Source organism: Pristis pectinata, chromosome 8 (assembly GCF_009764475.1).
Source record: "Pristis pectinata isolate sPriPec2 chromosome 8, sPriPec2.1.pri, whole genome shotgun sequence".
Taxonomy (NCBI): Eukaryota; Metazoa; Chordata; class Chondrichthyes; order Rhinopristiformes; family Pristidae; genus Pristis; species Pristis pectinata.
The window spans coordinates 57,577,266-57,604,611 of record NC_067412.1 but is presented as its reverse complement, the minus strand read 5'-3'; the positions used below and the strand labels follow the sequence as shown (position 1 = coordinate 57,604,611).

The 27,346-nt window shown below is 41.9% G+C and overlaps 1 protein-coding gene across 1 annotated transcript in view; it reads right to left on the bottom strand.

The window, feature by feature from the left end:
* The window catches only part of LOC127573794 (ETS-related transcription factor Elf-1-like), a 248,422-nt gene that overhangs the window by 34,194 nt on the left and 186,882 nt on the right, over window positions 1-27,346 (bottom strand). Inside the window, exons 4-5 of the mRNA XM_052022300.1 lie at window positions 17,962-18,316; window positions 6,290-6,455 (exon numbers count right to left, since the gene is read on the bottom strand). Of these exons, the coding sequence (XP_051878260.1) occupies window positions 6,290-6,455; window positions 17,962-18,033 (238 nt within the window). The 5' untranslated portion in view covers window positions 18,034-18,316. The remainder of the gene's footprint in view (window positions 1-6,289; window positions 6,456-17,961; window positions 18,317-27,346) is intronic.

The following is a 27,346-nucleotide window of genomic DNA, read 5'->3' as shown; positions in this document are numbered from 1 at the left end:
AAAACAAGTACTTCTTTTCTCATTTTTTTAAAAACAATCTGCCAAGTAATTCAACTGACTTATTGAATGACCTGCACAAAGTGCAATTCTTTGCTCAGCATCATGATACAAGCCTCACGTCAGTGGAAGATAATTCCTTGAAGTCTCTTAGCATTTCAAAAGGATTAATACCAGCTTTCATGGGAACACAGAAGACATTGTTTTCAACAAGCAGGGAATTTATAAATCATTGAAGGAAGATGTACACTCTGAAGCCAATAGATCTGTTATCTAGTGGAATCTGGGTTCATTCTTTTCTCTCTCTTGTTGGAGCAATTTCACTTTTATCCTACCACTTTATTTGATTGAATTTTTTTATATAGATTTTGCATTCTACCTTCAATCCAAAAATAATTTCTCTGGTAGAGGTATTCACATTTAATCTATTCAAATAAAAATAATTGTTAGAACTTTAGTACAACTTTGCATCTCATCAAGAACCCAGCCTCCTGACCTGGGGAAGGCCTGTAAATAAACATTGAGGAGTTCTTTTTTAAACCAGTTTTTCTACCAAAGCTACTGCCAAGAATAGGAGGTACTACTGCAGAAATCCTTGTGTATCATGTTTGTCACTGGTCTACATAGCACTACACATCTATGCGAATTTAATTAAGGGTCAAAATTGTAGAGTTGTCCCTCTCCTTTCCAAAAGCCCACAATAACAACTGATCCAGGATTAAGAATTACTTTGATTTACACCCTGCTAATCTAATGCTTAAAGGTTTTTATTATTTTCAAATAGGACACAAGGAAATAAAGTCCAATCACTCAAGCAAAACTTTGGAACAGATAAGCCACCATCTCTGTTTGGACATATTGCTGGTCATCATATGATTTCCACCTCCAATGCCCGCACACCCCTGCTATTCGTCGCATACCCGTCACTTTCCCATGCTAATCAGAAAGTGAACAGACTCTTCATCACCCAGTGGATAATTTCTGACCATCAGTCGTCGCCTCATATTTCCTTATGACCTAGAAGACCATTCAGCCCATCAGGTCTATGCTTGTTCTTAGAGCAGTCCCATCAGTTCCATTCCCCCAATTCAAACTGTCTATTCCCTATGTCAGTGGTTTCTGAAAATATTCAAACTAAAATACTTAATTTTTAATGTTGCCTCTGATGTTTCCTGAAGTTTAATCTTCTATTCCTGCAATACAGTCCATTGCCATCCTGAATCCACATACATCCACCATCATCCTGATTGTTAGGTAATCTGTTGAGAAGCAGCTTTGAAGTTTGACTAATCCTGCGTAAAACGTGAGCTTAGCCCCAGCTGACGTATTTTGGCCAGCTCTAAGTACCACACTTTAGGAATAATGCGGAGGGTTTGGAGAAAGTACAAGATGATTCACTACCAGAATGTTTTCAGCAAAGGGAGATTACAGAGGCTGGAGTTATTCTCTTTATAGCGGACACGGCTGACAAGAAATTTGTTATAAGTGTTTGGAATCATGAAGGGGTTAGATTAAAGGTTGACAACCAGAAGGCAATCTCCAATAAGCAAAATAATGGCAGGAACATTTTTCTTTTAAACATAATGAACTGTTAAAATTTGGATGCACTGCCTACAGTAACAGGAGATTGGATAAATAATTGAAGGAGACAAAATTACAATGATAAGGAGAAAGACCTAGCACTGACCTCCTGTTGTTGTAATATTCTGGATGTCTAAAGTTCTAATGTACCATTTGACTCATGGAATTAATGCTGAATGCTGCACAAATGAGTTATGTTAACACTAATCATATTTAAAGGCAATAAATTAGCTTCATGTGATGATCTACTGTATTGCGATTGACTGGTGTTCAGTGTCCACATAGACAAACAACTTGTTCTGTCTACTTCATCAGAAGAATTAGCAAAGAGTTATGTGATCATGATAGAGAGACCTGCTTCTAACCAGAGGAGGGCACAGGATGTACTCATAAACATCCAACTATTTTTATGATTGGCTCTTGATTACACACTGCATAACCAGCTTAGAATTAGTATCATCTGACTAAGTTTGAGTTATACTGGGAATTACTTAATTGGCTAGCATGAGGGAATATATAGCCTGATGTTGTTATTGCATCCTCGGCCTGGCTTACTGAATCAAAATTCTAATCATATTACAACATCAAATTAAATTCTAGTTAGAAACTAAACCAAACATTCACACTTTGGTATAGTTTTGACAACAAAGCCAAATGATATAAATTGAGACAAGGGACATTTATCTATGACTTCTAAGAAGTTCCATCCTGGTGTGATACCCTTAAAATAGTCTTTCAGGATACATCTCATTACTGGCCATGGATAGCTGAGTTATGATCACTTGGCAAGATAAATTAACTCAAGTGGTCCTCTTTGCAACAACATAATACACAGAAGCTACATATCCCCTGATGCTTGCCAATTAAATAACTCCCAGAACAACTTCAAGGTACACCACCAACACTAAGCTGGCCATATGATATGTAATCAAGAACAAATTGTTGACTGTAATACAAGAGTAATTGTGTGTTTAAAAGAGTAGTTTATATGTTGCACTGCAAGAGACAAATCTCTCCATCACAATCACAAGTACGAGTAAAGTCTCCAGATAAAGTAATTACAACACCCATCTGTCTTCCACATGACCCAAAGGCTTTTCCTACCCAAACCATAAATCCACTCCTGACGTTGACAACTTTTTTGATTTCCACCATAAACCATCCTAAATTTTCCTTGAACCAGAAGCTGTGATTTTATCCTGTACACCATTAAACATTCATATTCATCATGCAAGGTTCAAAGTCCAAATTCTGTGGAGTCTCTAGGCACTCACAGTGAGTGTGCTCATGTTAAGGCAATGTCGAGATGGAGCACAGGAAAAGGCCGTTCAGCCTATTAAATCTATGCTGATGATCAACCATCCATTTACGTTCATCCTACATTAATTCCAATTTGTTTATTCTCCCCACATTCCCATCAATTCCCCCCCAGATTCTACCACTAACCTGCACACCAAGGGTAATTTACCATGGCCATTTAACCTACCAACCTACAGGTCATTGGGATATGGGAGGGAACACGTGGTCACATGGAGAATGTGCAAACACCACACAGACAGTGCTGGAGATAGGGATCGAACTGGAGTCTCTGACACTGTGAGGCAGCAGCTCCACCAGATCTACCAATTGTCATTGGACAAGTGGTGGGAAGTCAGAGGCGGGTCCGTGACTGACTAACTAACTATACACATTTTAGATTCCAGGTCAACGCACACAAAATGTTGGAGGAGCTCAGGAGATCAAGCAGCATCTATGGAGGGAAATCAACAGTTAAAGTTTTGGGTCGAGACCCTTCATCAGGATTGGAAAGGAAGAGGGCAGAAGCCAGAATGAAAAGGTCAGGGGGAGGGGCAGGGGTGGCACAGGCTGGCAGATGATAGGTGATTCCAGGTGGGAGGGGGAAGGTAGATGGGTGGGGGAGGGGGGGATGTAATAAGCTGAGAGGTGATAGGCAGAAGAGGCAAAGGGCTGAAGAAGGAGGAGTCCAGTAGGAGAGGACAGTGGACCATACAATAAAGGGAAGGAGGTGGGAAACAGATGGGCAGATCATGAGGGCAGGGGAGGGGTGAAGGGGCCACAGGAATGAGGGAAAACAAAGGGAAGAGAAAAAAGGGGGGATGGGAAGAGGGGAGGAGTTACTGGAAGTTCGAGAAATCGATGTTGAGGCCTTCAGGTTGGAGACAACCAAGGTGGAACACGAGATGTTGTTCCTCCAACCTGCAGGTTGGAGGATCTGCTGCCACATTGAGACCAGACACAGGTTGGGGGAGCAACAACCTCATATTCCGCCTTGGTAGTCTCTAACCTGACGGTTTCATCATCAATTTCTCTAACTTCCAGTAACCCATCCGCTCCCCCCTCTTTATATTTTTCCTTTCCCTTTGTTTTCCCTCATTCCTGTGGCCCCTTCACCCCTTCTCTTTCCCCTCCTCCATCCTCAGGACTTGCCCACCCATTCCCCACCTCCTTCCCTCTATTCCATGGTCTACTGTCCTCTCCTACCGGATTCCTTCTTCTTCAGCCATTTGCCTTTTCTACCCATCACCTCTCAGCTTCTTACATCTCTCCCTTTCATCACCCCTCCCCCGGACTACCTATCACCTGCCAGACTGTGCTCCTACCCCCCTCCCCCGACCTTCCTATTCTGGCTTCTGCCCTCTTCCTTTCCAGTCCCGATGAAGGCTCTCGACCCGAAACGTCGACTGTTTATTTCTCTCCATAGATGCTGCCTGACCTGCTGAGTTCCTCCAGCATTTTGTGTGTGTTGGTCCAGATTCCAGCACCTGCAGAATCTCTTGTGTCTTAGATTCCAGGTCTGTGTTTACAATTGCCCCCATGATTTCCAGACCATAAAAAATACTTGAGTAGAGCTACAGATAAAACCAACTGCAAGGAAGTGACCTTCTAGATAAGAAAACAACATTCTGCCCAAAACAGCCATCATTTTTGATGCAACTTGTAATCAACTTCCAAGTAAAGAGCAAACAGTCAGCATTATTTCTACAATATAGATAGCTATTGTGATAAGCATGACAATGCAAGGGTGAGGATTGTTCATCTAACTAGTGACATTAGATGTCAGCCAGAGGTTCCTCTCCATACTGTTGAAGTATTTCCCTCAAGTGCCCGTGTTTATGGTGCAATTTCAATTTCTTGGCACGTTGTGCAATCTCCTGTAGACCGAGACATTGTATAAACACTGCAGGAAGCAATTCAACCTAAAAATTTAGTTACCCTGTTACACTGCACTCCCTTGCAAATCGGATCATGTAATTTTTCTCATGATCGAAACCTCTAATGCAAATCAATCAAATAAAGCTTGTGTTAACTTCAAAGTTACATTGCTTTATGAATATTTTGTTAATAAAACATGTATTGAAAGACTTCAATAGGGAACATAGTGTTTCAGTCTTGTTCCCTGCCCACCAACAGCACAGATCAGAAAGTTGTGGGAGTATTATCCACGGATGGAGAAATGAGATTAACGTAGCACAACTTTCTGGCCTGGGTGCCTGTGCTGCTTGATTTGCAGAGGACTTGGAATATTCAACCCATTGAGTACAAGTGTGAGAATAATATTTAAAATCAGAAAATAAAACAATAGACTGGAACATTTTGAAAATGATGCCAAATCAGTTTATGTTTGTTGAGATTCCTCACGCTGTTCCTTACTGCTTACTTGGAAGAAGATCTCAAGTTTTAATCCAAATATAAGAAGAATGAACTTCCTATTTTTTGAAGCATTTTTTATATCACAGGTTAGTGGTCATTATAGTACTTTTGTGATGTCGTCACTGTTATAATGTAGAAAATATAGCATGGCAGAACAAGACCCAACATCAATAAGTAAATGACCAGTTATGTTGGTCAAAAGAAGGATATCGTTAAGGTAACCTGGAGGAACAGCCCTGGTCATCTTCAAGTTAGGGTTGTGACATCCTCTGAATCCACTTGAGAGGAGATTGAGTCTAAATTTTAAATTCTGATCCAAAAGATGGAATTACTGCTGGTGCAGCCCTGGTAAATCCTAACACTGGAATCCCAATCTGGACTTTGTGATATCTGTGTGCTTGAGCCCACAAATCTTTAACTTAAATGTAAAATGCTATCACTGAACTGGTTGAAACTGAACAAAGACATAAAGTTGTGCTGTCTATATCTAGCTATGATTCTACAATGCTACCTTCCAGATGCTTCACTGTCACCCATATTCAATGCAAGATGCTAAATTGGGCTCAGTGGGCGGCACTCTCTCACCTCTGGGGCAGAAGCTTTGAGCCAAGTCCCCACCACAGACCCAAACACAAAATGTGTGACTGATTTTCAACACTGCAGTAATGAGGGAATTTCTACAGTCTCAAAGCTCTTTCATTTGAGGCATTTAACTAAGACCTGGCTGCTCCATCAAGTTGAAGTAAAAGATTCCTGCTGCTATTTTGAAGAGGAGTAGGGAAATTATTCCCAGTGCCAATGTTCATCTCTCAAAAAGTGCTATGAAAACGGATTGTCAGGTCACTATCACACCACTGTTTGTGACAATGTGCTCTGAGCAGATTGGCTGCTGCCTTTTCTGCAGTAAAAGAGTGACTACACTCATTGACAATAAAGAGCTTGGGGACCCAAGACAGGGAAATTGCTTCATCAGTTCAAGTTATTTTTTTAAAAGAAAAAAGCAAACAACTACTATTAATCCATCCCTACAAATACTAACCTGAAAGGCCAATGTTATCCTCTATTATCTGTTCTTCTACAACATCTAGAGAGGTATCGTCCATCATTCTAGTAGAAACGTCATCACAATCCAGGCTCGAATAGAACAAGTCTGTGTTTGGCACTTGTTCGACTATTACTGCAGGAAATGACAGAGGATCTTCAACCTAGGATCAAAAATAAAAAAACAAGAGACATTCAATGTGGTTAAAGTGAAAGAGACTGAAAACAGAGTGAAGAAACAGCTGTTGCTCCTAGAAAACTCAGCATGTTCCAACTTCAGTGATATACTGGAAGTATCAGCACTTTGTTCTCAAAGCAGAATTAAGATTTCAGCATGTATCCGAAGGAACTCAACCTGAAAGGACAGCATCAACAAGACTGCATTGTATAAGATATAGTCTTAGAGCACAGAACAGCACAGCACAGGAACAGGCCCTTTGGTCCACGATGTCTGCACCGAACACAATGCCAAATTAAACTAAATCTCTTCTGCCTGCACATGATCCATATCCGTCCATTCCCTGCAGATTCATGTGTCCATCTAACAGCCTCTTAAATGCCAATATCGTATCTGCTTCCACCAACCACCCTGGCAGCCCATTCCAGGCACCTCCTACTTTCTGTGTGAAAAAAAAACTTACCAACACATCTCCTTGATGTGGCAAAGCTATTATTTAAGTGTGCAATTTCAAAGCAGATCATTTTTTCACCCATGTAGCAACGAAGGGCAGAAACTGAGAATGACAGCAGTACATCTTCACCACTGCTGCATAACTACAGATCTCTAAATAAATACAACTTTTTAATTCTAGCAATCTCATTTTATCTTAAGTTTCTGGATTACCTATAAACATAAAAACAAATGGAAGTTAACACTGCTTATTTAACATGCTCTCAAAGAAAACCAGAACTCTTTACTCAGAATATATTATCTGATTATCTATGTTTTGGACTCCCCAACTATGAGGAGACCTGATAGAAGTTTATAAAATTGTGAGAGGCATATATAGGATATACAGTAGAAGTTTTCTCCCAGGGTGGAAAAGTCAAATACTGGAGGACGTACATTTGAGGTGAGGGGGGAAAGTTTAAAGGAGATGTACAAGGTAGGTTTTTGGTTTTTTTGTTTACAGCTGTCAGGGGTAATGGTGGAAGCAGATACAATAATGGCATTTAAGAGGCTTCGAGATAGACACATTAATATGCAGGAAATAGAGGAATATGGATTATGTGCAGGCAGAAGAGACTTCGTTTAATTTGGCTGTGTTTGACGCATACATCTTGGGCTAAAGTGCCTATTCCTGTGTTGTACTGTTCTATGTTCTATATCTAATATTATCATTCTTATTGCATCTTTTTGAGCTTGATTACTTTGGAATACTCATAGTTGCTTGCCTGCCTTGACATGAGATTGTGTTTCAAGTCATCAGAACCTTATTGTGACCAACAGACATTAATGTACAACAGTCTGGTGAATTAATGTCTGGTCTTGTATGCGGAAAAGAAAGAAAGAAAAATTGTTTTTATATATTGACTTTCAGGACCTCAAGATGTCCAAAGGACTTTACATCCAATTAATTTATTTTCTGTGTGTAGTCCCTGTTTTGGGAAACATGGCACCCATTTCCACACGACAGGTTGCCACAAACAGTAAAGGGAAAACAATCAGATAATCTTTCTCCAGTTCTTAGCCGAGTGATAAATGTTGATTGAAGCACTGAGAGAATACCCCAACTTCTCTTTAAAATAGTCTCACAGGACCCTTACATCCGTGTGGGATAACATGTCTAATCTCAATTGGTATTATTCTGTTCAAAACTAACTGCTCGAATCCCAAGAAGAACATGGATGTGTGGTGCTCTGCCAAAAGTCTTACTAATCGCACTTCCATTTCCCAAAGCAATTGTAACATTACACTCCTTCCTGGCTACAACATTTCATGCCTTTCTCCACCAGTGCTTGATCCTTTTAAGTCATTTGACATTTACTCAGCACTTCAAAACCAGGAAGCTCTTCAACCATTTAAAACTCAAGCTTGGTTTTCTCTGAGTTAACTCAAACTCACAAGAACACAAGAAAATAGCAGCAGCTGGCTCCTTAACCCTGCCCTGATCATAGCTTCAACTCCTCTGCTTTGCCAGATCCTCACAGCCCAAATTCCTTGACCTTTCAATTTTTTTCCACCTTCTCCTTAAATACCACTCATGATCTAGTCTCCACAACCGTTTGAGGTAGAGAATTTCAGAGATTCACCATCTTTTCTTGAAAATATCATTGCTTTCCTGTTTTATGAACCCTCCCCTTGATCTTTGAATAACCATTGTTAATAATATAGCCCTCCAGATCAAAAGCAAACTGATTTGGACAAAGATTAGTTTAATCAAGTTGCCTTTAAACTTACAGATGAACTATTTCTATCTTTGCAAACTTGAACATTAAAATATTCTGCATCATTTTTCCAAGGGTTGTGAATAAGAATTGAATTTGCCCATTTGGAAAGCACAGGCCCTTATGTGTGGTAGAGAGGCAGGGCTACCAGGCAGTAATTAACTTAAGACACACATGCAGTTTTGAGTCATATTGTGCATTTTTTTAACAAAAGATCCAATTTCTAGGCTATATAATGTAGCTCAAAATAGGCAGTGATAGGAAACCAAAGAGATGGCACCCAGGCTCTTCATACAAGCTTCAGTTTCAAATCCAGCCATGGGCCCTCTTTCGGAAACTAGTAATAGTTTGTGAAATGGGTATCTAGGTATCCAAAGCTCAAAAATAATCTTAAGTCGATGCTAAATTAATCTTTTTTTCTAATTTATTCATTTTTGCACATCTCTGGTAAGGCCAACTTCTATTGCCCAGTTTGTGAAGGTGGTGATGAGCTGCCTTCCTGAATGGCTGCAGTCATTGTAGTTGAAGGTATCCCCACTGTGTTGTTGGGAAGGGAATCCCAAGATTTAGATCCAGTGGTAATGAAGAACAAATGATACCTTTCCGAGTCAGGATAGTCTGTAACTTGGAAGTGAAACCTGCAGGTAGTAGTGTTCTGTCTTTGTTCTTCTTGGTGGTAGGGGTCTCAGGTTGGGGAGGTACTGTCAGAGTGAGGTGAGTGCATTTACTTACTCCGACACATGAAGCCATTCAGCCCATTGGGTCCAGGTCGGCCCCAGGCAGAGCAGACCTATCAGTCCCATTCCCTTCTGCTTATTTCCCTCCAGCCCTGCATATTGTCTCTCCCAGGCCCATCAACTCCCCTGGGGCTGTGAGGCAGCAGCACTAATTGCTATGCCACTGCGCTGCCTTTTGTAGATGGTAAACATGGCAGCCACTGTGCGCCAGCAGTGGAGGAAATGAATGTTTGGGATGGTTGATGGGATGCAAACCAAGCTCACAAGGGGCTGTAGATGCTGGAACCTGGAGCAACACACGAAACGCTGGAGGGACTCAGCAGGTCAGGCAGCATCTATGGAGGGAAATGGGCAGTCGAGGTTTCAGGACAAGACCCTTCATCTGGGCTGCCAGTCCAGTCGAAGGATCTTGGCCTGAAACGTTGACTGTCCATTTCCCTCCATAGGTGCTGCCTGACTTGCTGTGATCATTCAGCATTTTGCGTATTGCTAATCAAGCAAGCTGCTTTGTCCTAAATGGTGTCGAGCTTGTTGGAGCTGCACCTATCCAGGCAAATGGAGAATATTCCATCTCACTCCTAACTTGTGCCAAGTAGATGATGGAGAGACTTTGGGGTGTCAGGAGATAAATCAATTACTGCAGGATACCCAGTCTCTGACCTGCTACTGTAGAGACACTATTTACATGGTTAGTCCAGTTGAGTTTCAGATCAATGGTGACCCCCAGGATTTTGATATTAGAGGATGCAACAATGGTAATGCCTTGACTTCAAAAATGATGTTAGGCACTCTCTTGTTGGAGAAGGTCATTGGCATTTTTGTCAAAAATGTAACTTGCCACTTATCAACCCATGCCTTAGTGTTGTCTTGGTCTTGCTGCATACAGACATGGACTGCTTCGTTTCTGAGGAGCTGAAAATGAAATTGAAGATTATGCAGTCTGGGAATGTCCCCATTTCTGACTTGATGATGGAAAGGTCATTGATGAAGCAGTTGCAAGTGACTGGGCCTAGGACACTGCCCTCTGAAGAACTCCCAAGGTGATGTCCTGGGGTTGGGATGATTGACCTCCAGTAACCACAACCATCTTTCTTTGTGTCTTGTATGACTCCAAACATTGGTGTGCTTTGCCCTTCCTGTCATTGACTTCAGTTTAACTGGCACTTTTTGATGCCACACTTGGTCAAAGGCTGCCTCAATATCGAGGAGAATAACTCTCATCTCACCTCTGGAAATCAGCCCTTTGGTCCATGTTTGGATCAAGGCTATGATGTCTGGAGTAGAGCTTTCCTGGCAAAATCCAAACTGGGCATGGGTGAACAGGTTATTGGTGAGGAAGTGTTGTTTGATGGCACTATTCATGACATCTGTCATTGCTCAGAAGAGCAAAGGTGTCTGAAACCAGAAGGCATATGGTTTAAGACAGGCAGTAAGAGATATAGAGGGACTCTGAGGAAGAATCTTTTTTTTAACCCAGAGAATGGTTGGGATCTGGAACACATTGCCTTAGTGGGTGGTGGAGACAGAAACTCTCACAACATTTAAGAAGCACCTCGACAAGTAGGCAAAGACGGCTATGGACCAAATGTGGAAAATGGGATTTATATAGAGGGGTACTTGATGGTTGACATTGACCTGGTGGGTCAAGATACTGCTTCTGTGCTGAATAATACTCTGACTTCTTACTCAGAAAGGTTTGAGGACCGATCAAGCTGGGCAATGGAACCATTTGAGCAGGTGCTCTCTTTATGTTAAGACAGAGTAGAAAGATCTGTGAACCTCATGCTACACCTGACCCAGAGACTCTTGGATGTCAACTCCGATTGCCCATGATGTTGAAATTGCTCCATTTTCCAGTATTCTACCCTCACCTCCTACCCCCTCTTGATTAACACAGAAAAGGGAGGGGGGGAAATTACAATGAAATTCTACCTTATGGCATTCTAGAACAAATAATCTATTTTGATCTATTTAGCAATGGCCAGTTTGATATCTTGTTTGTCATGATTAGAACTGGTGCATCTTACACTTGAAGGATTGTAAAGAAACCTTGAGGTAACAAAGAATTCAGTTAATGTAGACACAAGAGACGGCAGGTGCTAGAACGTGGAGCAACAAACAATCCACTGGAGGAACTCAGCAGGTCGAGCAGCATCTGTGGGTGGGGGGTGGGTGGAATTATCAATGAAGGAAGTGCCTTATGCAGGGTCTCGATTGGGAATGTCAACAGTTCATTCCTCCCCCCACAGACGCTGCTCGACCCGCTGAGTTCCTCCAGCAGATTGTTTGTTAATTCAGTTTTTGTTCTTTATTGGAAAAAATGATAACTAAAAGGTGTACAGTACTTTATCAAATGCTAGAGAACGTGCTGATACTTTATAAGTGGTGTACTTCTTGCGTGCTAGGTGCCACTGTAACTTCAATCAAAGTGAGATTGACATCGCAGTACGAGGTCCTCGTGTTAACTCCAATTAGTCCAGTGCCAAATGTTACATGTTGAACAAACAAAAGTCATCCAGAATGGGAAGGTGGTGTATGTTTTGACGATTCTGTAGTTCTGATGGAAAGGTGGGGCAGGGGGAGACAACACAATGACCAGAAGGGGGCAGCAGATATCAAACTTAGCCCCAAACCAAATGTAAGTGTCAATCAACTTGACTGGCAACAGCCAAAGTACCACTGATTTGCACTGCTCCATTCCTCTCTTGCCTTCTCATCGATCTGATGTTCCCATAAAGTAACCACTTTTAGAATATCCCCTAATTTTGCCTTTTCAAAGTCACAATAAACAAATATTTGTTTAGGAAAAAAATTATAAATGTAAATCCCATTTAAATCTCTGGCAAATCCAGAGATATAAAAAGAGATTCAATAAGCACATTTTTACATTGAACTTTATTATTTTTGAGCAGACTACCATGAAGCAGCTGTAGCCAGTGCAGTTGGTGGGTCAAATAGTGACAAACAAATCATGAGATATTATCCCACCTATTTGTGTGCTGTATGTTGAACAGGAGCTGCTCAGTTTTCTGCTGCAGTGCCACAGTGCCTCGCTCTGGCTCATCCACAGATCCACAACAAAGGATTTCATTTTCCATTTATTTCCAAGTTGAAGACACATTTAAACTGAATTAACTCTACTATCGTTTTAGTGGTTGCCAAAAGCAGGATCAGAATAGAAGGGCTTATCTGGCAAACATCAACCATTCAAGTTGTCGTTCTTTATTTCTATTTAGTCCAAACATTAATATATTGGAAAGTATGCAGGATTGTCCAGAATGTTGCAAACATGCCAGAACCACTGTCTGCCTGCAGATCTAAGTGAATGACTAATGCAAGAGGGACAAAGGCCAGTTCCATTAAATTTTAAGAAGGTATAAGACATGAGAAAGTATATTAGGGAATATGGAAATAGCAGAGAAATAGAAAAAGCCAGTATAGATTCAATGGGCCAAATGATCCCTTCTGTGCTGTTACCATTATACAAATCTGTGATTCAATGAAGCGTGAATTGGCTATGGTTGGTTGGGGAGCTAAAAAGTATGACAAACATTAGTTAACATTTAAAGAATTAATACATGGCACATAACCCTTGAAGGCCAAAGGGATATTTACCCCATCTTGCCTAGTTTGGTAATAATCCATCCGAGAAAGTGATCCATCCATGGCTAATAATTTAAAGAAAGTTTTAAATCAGAGGAAACAGCTTATAAAGCTGCCAAAAGAGCATTGAGCCTCAGGACTGCAAAGATTTCAGACCAAGAACTTGATAAGAAATGGGCAAGTAGAATACAAGAAACATAAACAGGCTGTAAATGCTTCTATAGGTATGTAAAAAGAAAACGATTAGCACAAGTTAACATGGACCCTTTACAGACTGAGGTAGAAAAATATACAGGGGAATAAGGAAATGGCAGAGAAATGTTTTGTGTGTCTACATGGAAAGGCCAGAGAAGCTGAAAGAAATTGGCATTAGTTAAAAAAAAAATTGAAGAAATTAGTGTGACTGAGAGCTAATGAATGGTCGGTACTTAGTGACTACATCCCGCACTTTTGAAGAGAGGTGCTCTGGGATGCAATGGTTGTAGTTGGAGAGTGCAGGGGGAGGGAAGCAGGTTCATTGCTCTCTGAAGGGAATTGGTTAACTCTTTTAAAGGGGAAATGTTCATGGCAATAGGGAAAGAGCTGGGCTGCAGGATCAATTGGATAGGACTTTTAAAATAAAAGACAAACTGCTAGAGGAACTCAGCAGGTCGAGCAGCATCTATGAAGGCAAAAGAATAGTCAACTTTCCAGGTCGAGACCCTGATGCACGGTCTCAACCCAAAACATCGACTATCCCTCTGCCTCAACAGATGCTGCTTGATCCACTGAGTTCCTCCAGCAGTTTGCCTTTTGCTCCAGATTACAGCATCTAAATATCTCAACGATTTTTAAAGTGCCAAACTAGGCAAGATGGGCCAAATGACCTCTTTGTGCGCTGTTGAATTTTCTGATTCAATGAAGTACAAAATGAAAGTATTATGGGTACATTGGAACCCTATAATTAGGCCAACATGAAAACACAACATTCTTGTTTTAAACCCTTCTTTAAGTAATGGATAAATCATCAGTAAAATAAGAGAGGGGATTTCTACTCAGCATCATGTTTATATTGCTACTGCAGTGTGTAATTTTTAAACACAGAGCAGCTAACCACATCCAGAGAGAATCTATAAAGTTCATTTGCAGATAGTAGCTCAGTTGCAATATCGTTAAACCAGGCAATTACCATCCGTGGATACTACTTCCCTGTGCAGCAAGGAAGGTGAAAAGTGGCAAACAATATTCACCAGGCAATGACATTGCTGACAAGAGACAGCCTAATCGCCCCCCTAGACATTCAACAGCATTATTAAAATCTTCCACCATCAACAGGAAACTTAGCTGGGCCAGCCACAGAATGAACATGGCCACAAGTGCAGGTCAGAGGCTGAGTCATGCAGTCTAACTTTCCAGAGCATCCCCACCCTATAAGATACATGCCAAGAGCATGATGAAATACTCTCCACCGCCTGGATAAATGCAGCTACAACAATGCTAACACTGAGGACAAAACACCCCAACTTGATGGACACCTCAATCACTGAACCAGGAATTCACTCCTCATTCTCCCAGAAAAGAATGGCATCAGTGTGCACCATCTGTAAAATGCACTTCACCAACAGCACTGCTCAAACACACAACCGCTACCACCAGGAAGCACAATGTCAATGGGTGCATGAGAACACCATACCCGTCCTAAGCATTCCTCCCACCTTCTCTACAACTTGTTTTAACTCTTTTCCAGTTCTGACAAAGAGTCTTCAACCTGGAATGTTAAGTCTGGCTCTCCTTCTACAGATGCTGTCTGATCTGCAGTATGTTTTCAACATTTCCTATGTATCTTTATTCCAGATTTCCAGCACCAGCTTTTTCTTTTTTGTCATACTACCTTCCTGTTTTCTTCCTAATTTATGGATCCCCAGAACTCCTGACGGAATCAACAGTCTCGGATTCCGTGCCAGGTTTGACTGGTGCAGGATCTGAGAAGCAATAACACAGCATGCTCTCGTGGAGTCCCAACAAAGCTGTGCCTTGCTGCAGGACTCCATGGTACATACAATGGTGCAACAAAGTGATAGATAAAGGCTCCCCCACAACCCCCACTCCTGAATCTGTGAGCAAGTCCCAGCCCCTCAGAGCATGTGCAAAAGTACAGGAGTTACTTCACTCTGAATATCAACAGTTCTAAACAACCATCACAATTTCCATATATATTTTCTTATGACGTAGAGACCATTCTGCCCTTCGAGCCTATGGCAGCTCACGGAGCTATCCCATTCCCCTGCTAATTTTCCTTGCAGCTGATTTTCCCCACGTTCCCATTGATTTTACCATCCACCTACACCAATTAACCTACCAACTCGCATGTCTTTGGGATGTGGGAGAAAACAGGAGCACCATGAGGAAACCCATATGGTCACAGGGAGAACATGCAAACTCCACACAGACAGCACCTAAGGTCAGGACTGAACCTGCGAGGCAGCAGCTTTACTCACTGCTCCATTGAACTGCCTCAGTACAAGCACATGGATAGAAAGGTTTCAGAGGGATATGAACCAAACACAGGCAAATTGGACTGGCTCAGGTAGACATCTTGATCAGCATGGACGAGTTGGGCCGAAGGGCTTGTTTCCGTGCTGAATAATTCTGACTCTCAATAGTCCGGTGTGCGCAGAATGGATGTTAACCTTAAGGTTTCTATGCAGTTATTGATGGTAGTTCGAATTGAAAAGCAGTGTATGTATCTTTTGATTGTTTGAATTCTTTCTTTCCTTTTTTTTTAACTAGAAGACTATAAAGGTTTGTTCAGTGGAAAGTGTATTTAACTGAATTGTGAGAATACGTGGAAAGCCAACATGTCACTAAAATGGAGATGACAGAGCATCAGCTGTGGCTACTCAGCAATTAGACGGCACCGGTTTAGATGGGTCTCTTGATTCTACTGCAAGGGGAGCATGTACCCCAGTTGACATTCATCTCTTAACTATTACTACCAGACCTAACAAAATGGTAATTCATCTGAGTCGCTCTCTTTCTTTTTTCATCTGTAGAACCAAAAGACGAGAAAATCTCTGCTCGAAATGTGACACATCATGATTATGTGCCCTTACACTTCTACATTGCTAACTTGCTGCTCAGGGAGCATGGAGAAGAGCCTGTCTAATTGAGGCAGGGAGCAAGATTATCTAGTGACCTTATCAGTTTTACCTAGTCCACTCCATGTTATCATGTGAAGAGAGGTAAGTGAGAAAAACATCAAAAGAAGCACGGTGACTCACTCAGCTCAGTAATGAGGGTGATGAATCAGGATACAAGCTCAAGTCTAACTAGAAATTAGATAGGGATATGTTTGGGCAGCAGATGGAGACAAAAAGTTTGTGAAACTCTATTATGCACTTAAACTAAGCCTCATCAGCAAAGCAAAGGCAAACATTAAAACTTCCATCCCCCACCATCAATTTTCCAATCAAATTGATATTGACTGTTAGCATACAACCACGTGAAGGTTCCCACTCTATTTGAGTGGTATTTAGCTTGACATTGCAGCATCTCTTCTTCATACCTGGAGTGGCAGAACTCCCTTTCATTAACCAGCTGTTTCAGTGCTTGATTGTTCAGCCTAATCCATCTGCATTACCTTTACTGAGGTGCTGTGAAACTTCCAACTAACACAGGTGCACAAACATGAAGCAAGCAGCATACAGCACAGGAGATTTGATTTGAAGTCACACCCATGGGCTTTGGAAAGTGAGCATCTATTTTGTTGATGCAAATAGCTATTTAAATAGTTACTTAAATAGCTACTTGCATCAGTCCAGTATCATGGCATCGCTAAAGAAGGTGAGAATAGCAATACTATAATATTTAACTGTGATGTTCAAATGTTTGCTGCACACAGTAGTGTCACTGCTTCCCCCCACAGTGAACTTAACTTCTTCAATGAACATTGAGGATGGGAAGAACTGGGTGAGATAAGTATCTCCACAGGGAGGTAAAGGAAAATAATAATCTCTAACATGAACTGTGCCATAAGGTTCCACTGAACTCTTTAGAAATAGGATGGGATTGTACTACAATAAAACAATCACCATCTAATATGGAACGAGGGATAAACTCAATCTCATAACACTACTATGGTAACAGCTTTGGCACATCTGGGCACAGTTGCTCACTCTGCAACCTTCCCCTGATAGCATTTATTGTTTATTTGTAAACAGAGTTCATAGAATTGCAATAAGGTCATTGGCAAATGCTGAGTTTTTAAATGAGCCTTCTAGTTCACTGGTTTTTGAAATAAAGGAGAATTTCAACACCATGATGCTTTAATGTTACAGGAAGTGAAAGTTTATTTGAAATCTAGTGAAGAACAATTGTTAAACGAGTAGGCATGTTATGACTGAGTTAGCATAATCTAGCTGCAAGCCAGTTCTCTGTCAGAACTCAGAATGGGGGTGGGAGTCGGAGTTGTGGGTTGCCTATTTGATAAAAGGAAATTTAAGAAGATGAAGTCACATGAATTTGCCTGGATAGCAATCACCAAGAGATCAACAATAGATAACCAGAAACAAAATATGCATCACTTTAACCCTTTTCTGGTGCAGTCAGAGTCTAAATTCTCAGGGGAACCTATAATATTCCAGTTTTATTAATGCACAGAGTAGAGATGTCATTGCTAAGACCAGCATTTATTGCCAATCTCTACTTAAATCTGAAACAGTGCATTCTGTGTGACGGAGATATTCTCAGCTAGCAAGGTCCAGTGATGGTAAAGGAATGGCGCTATATATCTGAGTCACAATGATGTGCGACTTGATGGGGAACTTGAAGGCCAGGTGTTCCCATCCATGTCAGATACAAGATGTTAATTTGCATTCATCTTAGACAGATTCTTATATCCTATTAGTTCAGTGTCTCCTTTATTATCAGGGTGCAAGTTGTACTTTAAGCTTGTGAGACATACCTGCTGCACATCGTCCATTCCATTGCTAGCAAATTCAAACACAAGCTCGGTGTGTTGGACTGCAGCAGCCATAATTCACAGGGAAAGGGTTCCAAGACCTCTCCAGAACCAGGTAAAAAAAGACTCCCTATGAATTCAAAGGAGTGATGGCAGTTTGGAGCTCCAGGAGATAGTTAGCACGGAGAAATATATCAGTCTTGTCAGCCTCGGTGAACTTGTTGAAAGGAAGATGTGTCAGGATGACTAACTTTGAATCAAAGTTGCGTATGTGTCACACAGGGAACTTTCTTTTGTCGTGAAAGTGAAATTATAATCTTTTGGAAGAGGAAGGTTCTAGGAACATCATGAAATGGATCTGAAAGAACAAAACAAACAAAAAATAAATTTATTGGAGAAAACATGGCCATATACTTGATTAAAACAAAGACTTATAAGGTAAATTTAACATGAGATCTAATGATGCCTGGACACTTGAGATGGGAGTCTTGCGGCTGATATGAGTCATGGCATATTCAGTACATGGCATCCAGTGACTTTTCTCAACATTAGGCAAGTGACCAACAAAATGACATGATATGAAACAATTCTGCAGTTTTCACATCCAATTAAATAATAATTTGTTAAAGGAAAATGCCCAAACAATTTGATTTTGTAAAGAAGGATAATTTAGATCAGTCCTGTGCCATACGAGAGTTTGGTATATGGCAGAAGTATGACAGGGAGAGGCTAAACATGAACTTGCACCAGCGATTCCATGAGTTGAGAAATGCCAGTCTCACCAGCATGAGGGAGAGGTGCCAGGCATAGGCGTAATGTTTTCTCAGGGGAGATAAGGAGTCAATGACATTCTGATGCTGTAACATCCATTGGCATGCACCCGGCAACAATTTCCTTGGTTAAAATATGCAAAAGATGAGGAAGAGTAAAGTAAATAAAACAAAGAGTACCACTTTAAACATAAAGTTCTTATACCAGGGAATCCATTGTATTTTCTCTTGGAATCTATATCATACAAATACCTATAAGCCCTTTTTTAAGCTTAAACATAAAGATTTAATATTAATTACACTTTAATCATTTAGGTAATAAAACAAGAAAAAATGCTGCTAATATTTTCCAAGAATCTTAGACTGTGCAGTTACTATATCATGGATAAGACTTTTGAAGTTACATGAATTACACTAGGGGGCATCTCAGTTCGACACAAATAAACAACACAAGGTCAGGAATTTATGCCAGGTATTAGAAGAGGGCTGGCAGTACCTCCTTTGAAACTGGAGGTAAATAAAACTCTTATGGATGTTGACCCACTCAAAATGGCAAAGGAAACTCCCAACAGATTTGAAGCTTCTTTTAAAGTTTTTAAATTTATTTCTTACTCCTTAACAGATGAAAAGTTTGTTACTAGATTGGATAATATTCAATGCTTATTAACTGCTGGGGAGAAATGGAGAGCTCCCTCAGGCAAGAGCATGATGGGCCAATTAATGGTCTACCTGACATAATGCAAAATTCTAATGATTTTAATTCATAGCTTTAGTGAAGAAAGTTGCGCCAAACTAAATTTGTCTAACATAAACAACATGTAAAAGATTGAACAGTGCAAAATTATTTTGTTGCTGAACACTCAAATAACTGGTACCAATTAATACATCCAACCAAAACGTCTTACCTACTCTGAAATGGTCTTATGCAATAAAAGTGGTTAAATCTCCTCCCTTAAAAAAAACATTGACCGTCCAGATAAGCAGTTATGAGTGAGACACAAAAAATTCTGCAGATGTTGGAATCTGGAGCAACACACAAAAAGTGCTGGAGAAACTCAGCAGGTCAGGCAGCATCTACGGAGGGAAATAAACAGTAGACGTTTCGGGCCGAGACCCTTCATCAGGATTGGAAAGGAAGTGGGCAGAAGCCAGAATAAGACTGAGCTCTTCAGTTACCCTAGCAACCTTTATCAGTGTTAGTAAACAGTTGAAAGAAGAAAAATGTTGGAAGAAAAAATTCTTTCTGACCCCCTTCCCACAAAAAGGAAAATCAATTCCTAATGGATTTTTGAGATTTGTTTTACCTTAGTCTCTCCTGTGCTACTTAAGCTCAATAATGAAGGGCACAAAATACAAGAAGTTCTCTGAAAGAACACAAAAAATAACCCTTTCAATATTTTTGACGTGCAATGTACAGCCACATGGAAGAGGACTAATATTTGCAGTCCAAACAGAGATGAAATGGTCGTGAATTGCAAAGTACTTTTATATATGTGTATGCCTTGAATATGAGAAGTCCTATAAAATCAGAATATTTGCATGCACACAAACTGCAAATATTTGCAAGCATAAATATCATCAAGAAATCTGACAAAAATAAAGACTATAATGTAGCGGTTGCTACCGCGGAATAAAACAAGACTCTACTCGGAGGATTGCCAAACAGAACTGGTTTATTTTCCCGCCTTGTGCGGGCCCTTTAAGGGAGAAAAACTCCCGCCCAAAAAACCGGCAATGACGTAAGTCCTACGTCATCAGGACTTTCCCGCGCGCGGGTTCTCCCCGTCGCTCGGAAAGACGAGGCCCGCCGCCATCTTGGGCCTCGTCGCTCCGACGCTGCACGACCCGACTGCCGAGCCGGTTCGCCCGACTAGACGGTGAGTCGCCACACAACCCCCCCCAGAACCGGCGAGACAGTCCCCAAGGTCCGTGGGCTGTGCCAGCTGCCGCTTAGGGGGGCGGCCTCTGCGTCGTGGCGTGGCAACCTCGACAGGCTGTTGCAGATCCAAATGGGCCGGTTTGAGGCGGTCTGCTGTGAAAACCTGTTCCCTGCCTCCAATGTCCAAAATGTGGGCAGCTTGAGGGCCACTGCGTTGGCTGCTGCGCTGTCGTCCATTTCGCGGGTCCAAAAGCCGTTTGGACCGTCGGGGTCACCCGATGTAGCGGTTGCTACCGCGGAATAAAACAAGACTCTACTCGGAGGATTGCCAAACAGAACTGGTTTATTTTCCCGCCTTGTGCAGGCCCTTTAAGGGAGAAAAACTCCCGCCCAAAAAACCGGCAATGACGTAAGTCCTACGTCATCAGGACTTTCCCGCGCGTGGGTTCTCCCCATCGCTCGGAAAGACGAGGCCCGCCGCCATCTTGGGCCTCGTCGCTCCGACGCCGCGCGACCCGACTGCCGAGCCGGTTCGCCCGACTAGACGGTGAGTCGCCACAATAATAAGTATTTGAACACTGCATGGGACTACAGTGTAACCTAATTGCCCCAAGATCTGTAAACTCCATATTGTGGAAAGTCCTTAAATACAATGGCTAATTGTTGGAGTTACTCCAACGTGAACCATTTTCTCCCACAGGACACTTGCTGCAGAAGCATACTTATAAACTATCGTTTGGTTCCCAATAGGTATTGAAACAGGTTTTCTCACTTGTATAGTTCTGGTTTTTATTTAAAAAAGAGAATTCCACATTTAACATGCACAAGGTATGAACAGGAGCAATACAAAATGACTTTGACATCTTTGATTGGTGATCCAAGTGTTAAGTCTCTGAGGACAATTATACCCCTACACATTACAGCCAAATCCCAGAACTGTTCAGCCCTGGCAGAAAGAGTGATTATAAAACTGGCTGTTTACTTCCTTTACCCTCTGAAGATGGATCATCATCATCATCACAGAAAACCCATAGGAAATGGCTTGTATAAATGATGCCAGTAATAGTCTACTATGTTTTCCTGCTCCTGAAACATAGCAGGCTCTCATTGGTGCTTTTGCCACACCAAGTGCATTTCTCTGTGTTGAAATGACAATGCAAGTACCACTGTACAGTTCTAATTAATTCCACCATTATCCAGACTGATTTTTCTGTTACTGGCAAATTTTTCTACATTAATCCACACACTGCTGTTGTTAAAATGTTTTCCTCTCTACTCTCTTGGTTCTGGTAATCAGGCACATGCAGTGTTGACTGCCTTTGGTGACCAGGAAATGGTGATCATGTCCACAACTTCAGATCAAGAGTATGAAATAGTGACGAGAAGCTTCTGACCAGTACTTGAATTCTCTTTCAGATATCAAGTGAGCTTTGGAACAGTCTATTGCGTGAAACAATCATTTTATGGATTTTTATTTACAGTGACATCAGCTAAAAAGTCCATTCTTGTCTAACCCTCAAAGTAAGACAATATTGTAACTCAAAGATGGATTAATTATGATTCAAACTTGTGCTACCTCAGTGATTTTTTTTATGTCTCATCTCTGAGTCAGAAAATTCAGTGGCTTGAGCCCACAGTCCAGGCTAGTGCTTTGTGGGCAATACTTGAGTGTTGCAATGTCTAGTGAGGCCAGTTTTCAGATAACATGTTAATCCAAGGCTCTGCACTCATCAGTGGACTTAAAATATCCCAGGCCGTGATTCTAAAGAACGATTGAGTCTTCCTGTCGTATTGGCAAATTTCTCAATCGATATCAACAAAAAGGATCATCTGATTATAATCATAATTGCTGCTGGGGGGACCTTGCTGTGCTCTGGTTGGTTGCAATATTTCCTGCATCACAACAGTGAGTACAATGACTGTAGAGTGCTTTGGGATGGCCTGGAGTCACAAAAGGGACTGTAGAAATGAAAGCATGTTTAGGTCCCATTACCTCTACAGAGTCGCAAGATAAAACCAAGAGGATATAGTAATTCCCTAAGCATAGCCCCATGACTTTACCCAATAACCTGTTCAGCTAAAGTATGGCAGAATGGCTCCAGATACGAGTGCAGCTGCTGAACTGAGCTTCTGTACTGAAAGAAAAGTGCAGAGTAAGGTGCAGAATTGGATCAGCGGTCATTTGTAAAGGTGTTGGTAGAGAACCAACATTCATAGAGTCAGAGAGGTATGCAGCATGGAAACAGGGCTGTCAAGGCTGACCATCAACCATCCATTTTTACACCAACTCTACCCTAACCCATTTTATTCTCCCTACATTGTCATCAATTCCCAACACCCCACCCCACCCCACCACCACCACCCCCCCCCATTCTACCTCTCATCAATATACTAGGGGCAATTTACAGTTGCCAATTAACCCATCAACCCCTACATTTTTGGGTTGGGGGACAAAACTGGAGCACATGGAGGAAACCCATGGGGTCACTGAAAGAACGTGCAAACTCCACACAGACAGCACCCAAGGTCAGGCTCGAACTGTGGGTTGCTGAAATGGAGAGGCATTCAGGGCTTGAGCACAAAGGTTTGCCAGATAAATGAGGCCTCTGATGGATCAACCAGTGGGTGTGAACTCGTGAGCCATCAAGCAGTCAACACTTTGCAACAAGAAAGAAACTGGCAGTGGTAAAAACAAGAAAACCAGAGCAGCAAGTTCAGAATTAACAAAAGTGCCAGAGAGTAAGCTCCAAGAAATATGAACACCGAGACATTCTGCAATTACCACTGTGTTTCAAAACAGTATTGCACAAATTGATCATCTGATCTTAATTATGATTCATCACGAGAAATGCAGTTCATCAGTGAGTTCCAAACGTACAGATTATCCTGTGGCCTACTCTGCAGTTTTAGATGGACACGCAGCTATGTTAAACTTTAATTGGCTCTAGCTTTTACACTTTGATGCGATATATACAGACAGCAATTACTTTGCATTTTATAAAATGACTGTCTACATGTCCCTCTTATCCCTGAAATAACAAAGGAGCTTGAATAGAATTTAAAAATCCATGGCTGGACTCCTGACCTGTAACAAGCATCAAGCTAATTGTTCTCAGTGGTTCTGTATGAATTCTTAGACTAAGAACTGAAATTCATTTGTGCCAGTTAATCCCTTAACTCCTCTAAAGCTCATTTGCACTATTATCATAGTAGGGGCCCAGACAGTGGAGTACAAAAATCTTGTGTACCAATGAAAACATATTTTCACACAGCGAACTGTTGTTCAGGTAACCATGGCATACTTGAATGGTCCATCTTAACAAGAAAGGAACCACTTTATCGAGCACCTTCGCTCGGTGTGCCGTACCAGCCGGGATCTCCCGGTAGCCAGCCATTTAACTTCCACTTCCCGTTCCCACACCAACATGCCTATCCACAGTCTCCTCCACTGCTGAGTTAAGGCTAGACACAGATTAGAGGAACAGCACCTCATATTCTGCCTTGGTCGTCTCCAACCTGAGCATGAACATCGATTTCTCTAACTTCCAGTAACTGTTTCCCCTCTGGCCTTTCCCCATCTTTCTGATCCCACTGGACTCCATCTCTTTCCCCTACCCCACCCTCTCTATCTGCCCATCACCCACAAATTCCTCCCACTGGTTCCCTTCCACACCTCCTTCCCTTTATTGCATGGTCCGCTGTCCTCTTCTATCAGATTCCATCTTCTTCAGCCCTTTATCATTTCCACCTATTACCTCCCAGCTTTTTACATCATTCCCACTCTCCCCCCTCCCTCACCTGCCGATCACCCCCTCACCTGAATCCTCCTATCATCCGTGAGCTCTTGGTCCACCCCTCCCCCCTACCTTTCTGTGCTGGCTATCTCCCCCGTTTCTTTCCAGTCCCTGATAAGGGGCCTTGACCCGGGGCATCTTTATTTATATTTCCAGTCCTGATGAAAAGTCCAGACCCAAAATGTCGACTGCCCATTTCCCTCATAGGTGCTGCCTGATCCACTGAGTTCCTCCAGCGCTTTGTGTGTTAAACCAAATTCCCCACCCAGGCACACCCTCCACACAGCCCTGTTCATTCTTATTTCCCCTTAAGCAAATTCAAATATGATTATAGTCCCAGTTAATTCAGAACTACCAACAAACTGTACTTCAAAATAACATTAGAAAAAATGCATATAGTAAACATACCATAATATTAGATCTTTATTGTGCTGGGCCAATAATTAGTCATGAAATAGTCTATCATCAAAACCATTATTGTTAACTATAATAAAACACCCTTTGTTTCAATAAATTAAGCAAAACTGGGCAGAATTTGATTGGAATCAATTGGGTCTATTTTGGACAGGTTTATTCCACTTAAAATATTCAGGAGGATACGCAAGTTGGATAGATTGCTCACAAGTATATTATTGGTCATCTTGTTTCCCAGTTATTCCCATGGTCTGTTCTAAGAACTCATCATGATGAATATGAAATGCTTTTGAGTATCTCAAAACCAAAAAGTTTGGGGTTGACCAAGGGATGGGCTTGATTGAAAAAGCTGGGATCTCTCGGTGCATTCCTCCCAAAACTAGCCTGAATATAGCACCTCTTTCACACACATCTGGCGTTCCTGCTTGCACTCACTCAAACTTGCTGCCAATTCAGGATAGTTAAAGCACCATATCAAGTCAGATCCATTATAGTGTAGGCCAAATCGTCAGCTGGGTCTCCTGTTGTCTCAGATAGGTCTCTTGAGGAATATAGGGTAGCAAGCAAGGAACTTAAGAAGGGGCTGAGGAGAGCAAGAAGGAGACATAGTAAGGCCTTGGCGAGTAGTAGGGTTAAGGAAAACCCCAAGGCTTTTTTCACTTATGTGAAGGGCAGAAGGATGACGGGAGTAAAGATAGGACCGATTAGGGATAAAGGTGGGAAGATGTGCCTGGAAGCTGTGGAAGTGGGTGAGGTCCTCAATGAATACTTCTCTTCAGTATTCACCAAGGAGAGGGTTGCTTGATGACACTGAGGACAGTGTTGGTAAGGTTAATGTTTGAGAGCGTGTTGATATCAAGAGAGAGGATGTGTTGGAGCTGTTAGAAAATATCAGGACAGATAAGTCCCCAGGGCCTGACAGAATATTCCCCAGGATGCTCCGCGAGGCGAGGGAGGAGATTGCTGAGCCTTTGGCTAGGATTGAGTCCTCATTGTCCACAGGAATGGTACCGGAGGATTGGAGGGTGGCAAATGTTGTCCCTTTATTCAAAAAGGTAGTAGGGATAGTCCAGGGAATTATAGACCAATGAGACTTATGTCTGTGGTTGGCAAGCTGTTGGAAAGGATTCTTAGAAATAGGATCTATGGGCATTTAGAGAATCATGGTCTGATCAGGGACAGCCATCATGGCTTTGTGAAGGGCAAATCATGTCTCACAAGCCTGATAATGTTCTTTGAGGAGGTGACCAGACAGATTGATGAGGGTAGTGCAGTAGATGTGGTCTACTGGATTTTAGTAAGGCATTTGACAAGATTCCACATGGTAGGCTTCTTCAGAAGGTCAGAGGGCATGGGATCCAGGGAAGCTTGGCCATGTGGATTCAGAGTTGGCTTGCCTGTAGAAAGCAGAGGGTTGTGGTGGAGGGAGTGCATTCAGATTAGAGGGCTGTGACGAGCAGTGCCCCACAAGGATCGGTTCTGGGACCTCTGCTTTTCGTGATTTTTATCAATGACCTGGATGAGGGGGTAGAAGGGTGGGTTGGCAAGTTTGCAGATGACACAAAGGTTGGTTGTGTTGTGGATAGTGCAGAGGATTGTCGAAGATTGCAGAGGGACATTGATAGGGTGCAGAGCTGGGCTGAGAAGTGGCAGATGGAGTTCAATCTGGAGGAGGGAATTGGAAGGACAAACTCCAAGGCAGAATACAAAGTTAACGGCAGGATTCTTGGTAGTGTAGAGGAGCAGAGGGATCTGGGGGTCCATATCCACAGATCCCTGGAAGTTGCCTCATTGGTGGATAGGGCAGTTAAGAAAGCTTATGGGGTGCCAGCTTTCATAAAGTCGAGGGATTGAGTTTAAGAGCCGCGAGGTAATGATGCAGCTCTATAAAACTCTGTTTAGACCACACTTAGAGTACTGTGTTCAATTCTGGCCGCTTCATTATAGGAAGGATGTGGAAGCATTGGAAAGGGTGCAGAGTAGATTTACTAGGATGCTGCCTGGTTTAGAGAGTATGAATTACGAAGAGAGACTAAGGGAGCTAGGGCTTTACTCTTTGAAGAGAGGGAGGATGAGAGAAGACATGATATGTACAAAATATTAAGAGGAATAGATAGAGTGGACAGCCAGCGCCTCTTTCCCAGGGCACCAAAGCTTAATACAAGAGGGCATGGTTTTAAAGTAATGGGTGGGAAGTTCAAGGGAGATATCAGAGGAAGGTTTTTTTACCCAGAGAGTGGTTGGGGCATGGAATGCACTGCCTGGGGCAGTGGTGGAGGCAGGTACATTGGTCAAATTCAAGAGATTACTAGGTAAGCATAAGGAGGAATTTAAAATAGAGGGATATGTGGGAGGAAGGGGTTAGATAATCCTAGGCAAGGTTTAAAGGTCGGCACAACATTGTGGGCCAAAGGGCCTGTATTATGCTGTACTGTTCTATGTTCTAAGAATCAGGAAACAAAAGGGTGCTTTTCCTACTAGAGGGAAGCGTAGAGTGGTTGGTGTTACAAGGGTTGCTGTTTTTCATAATA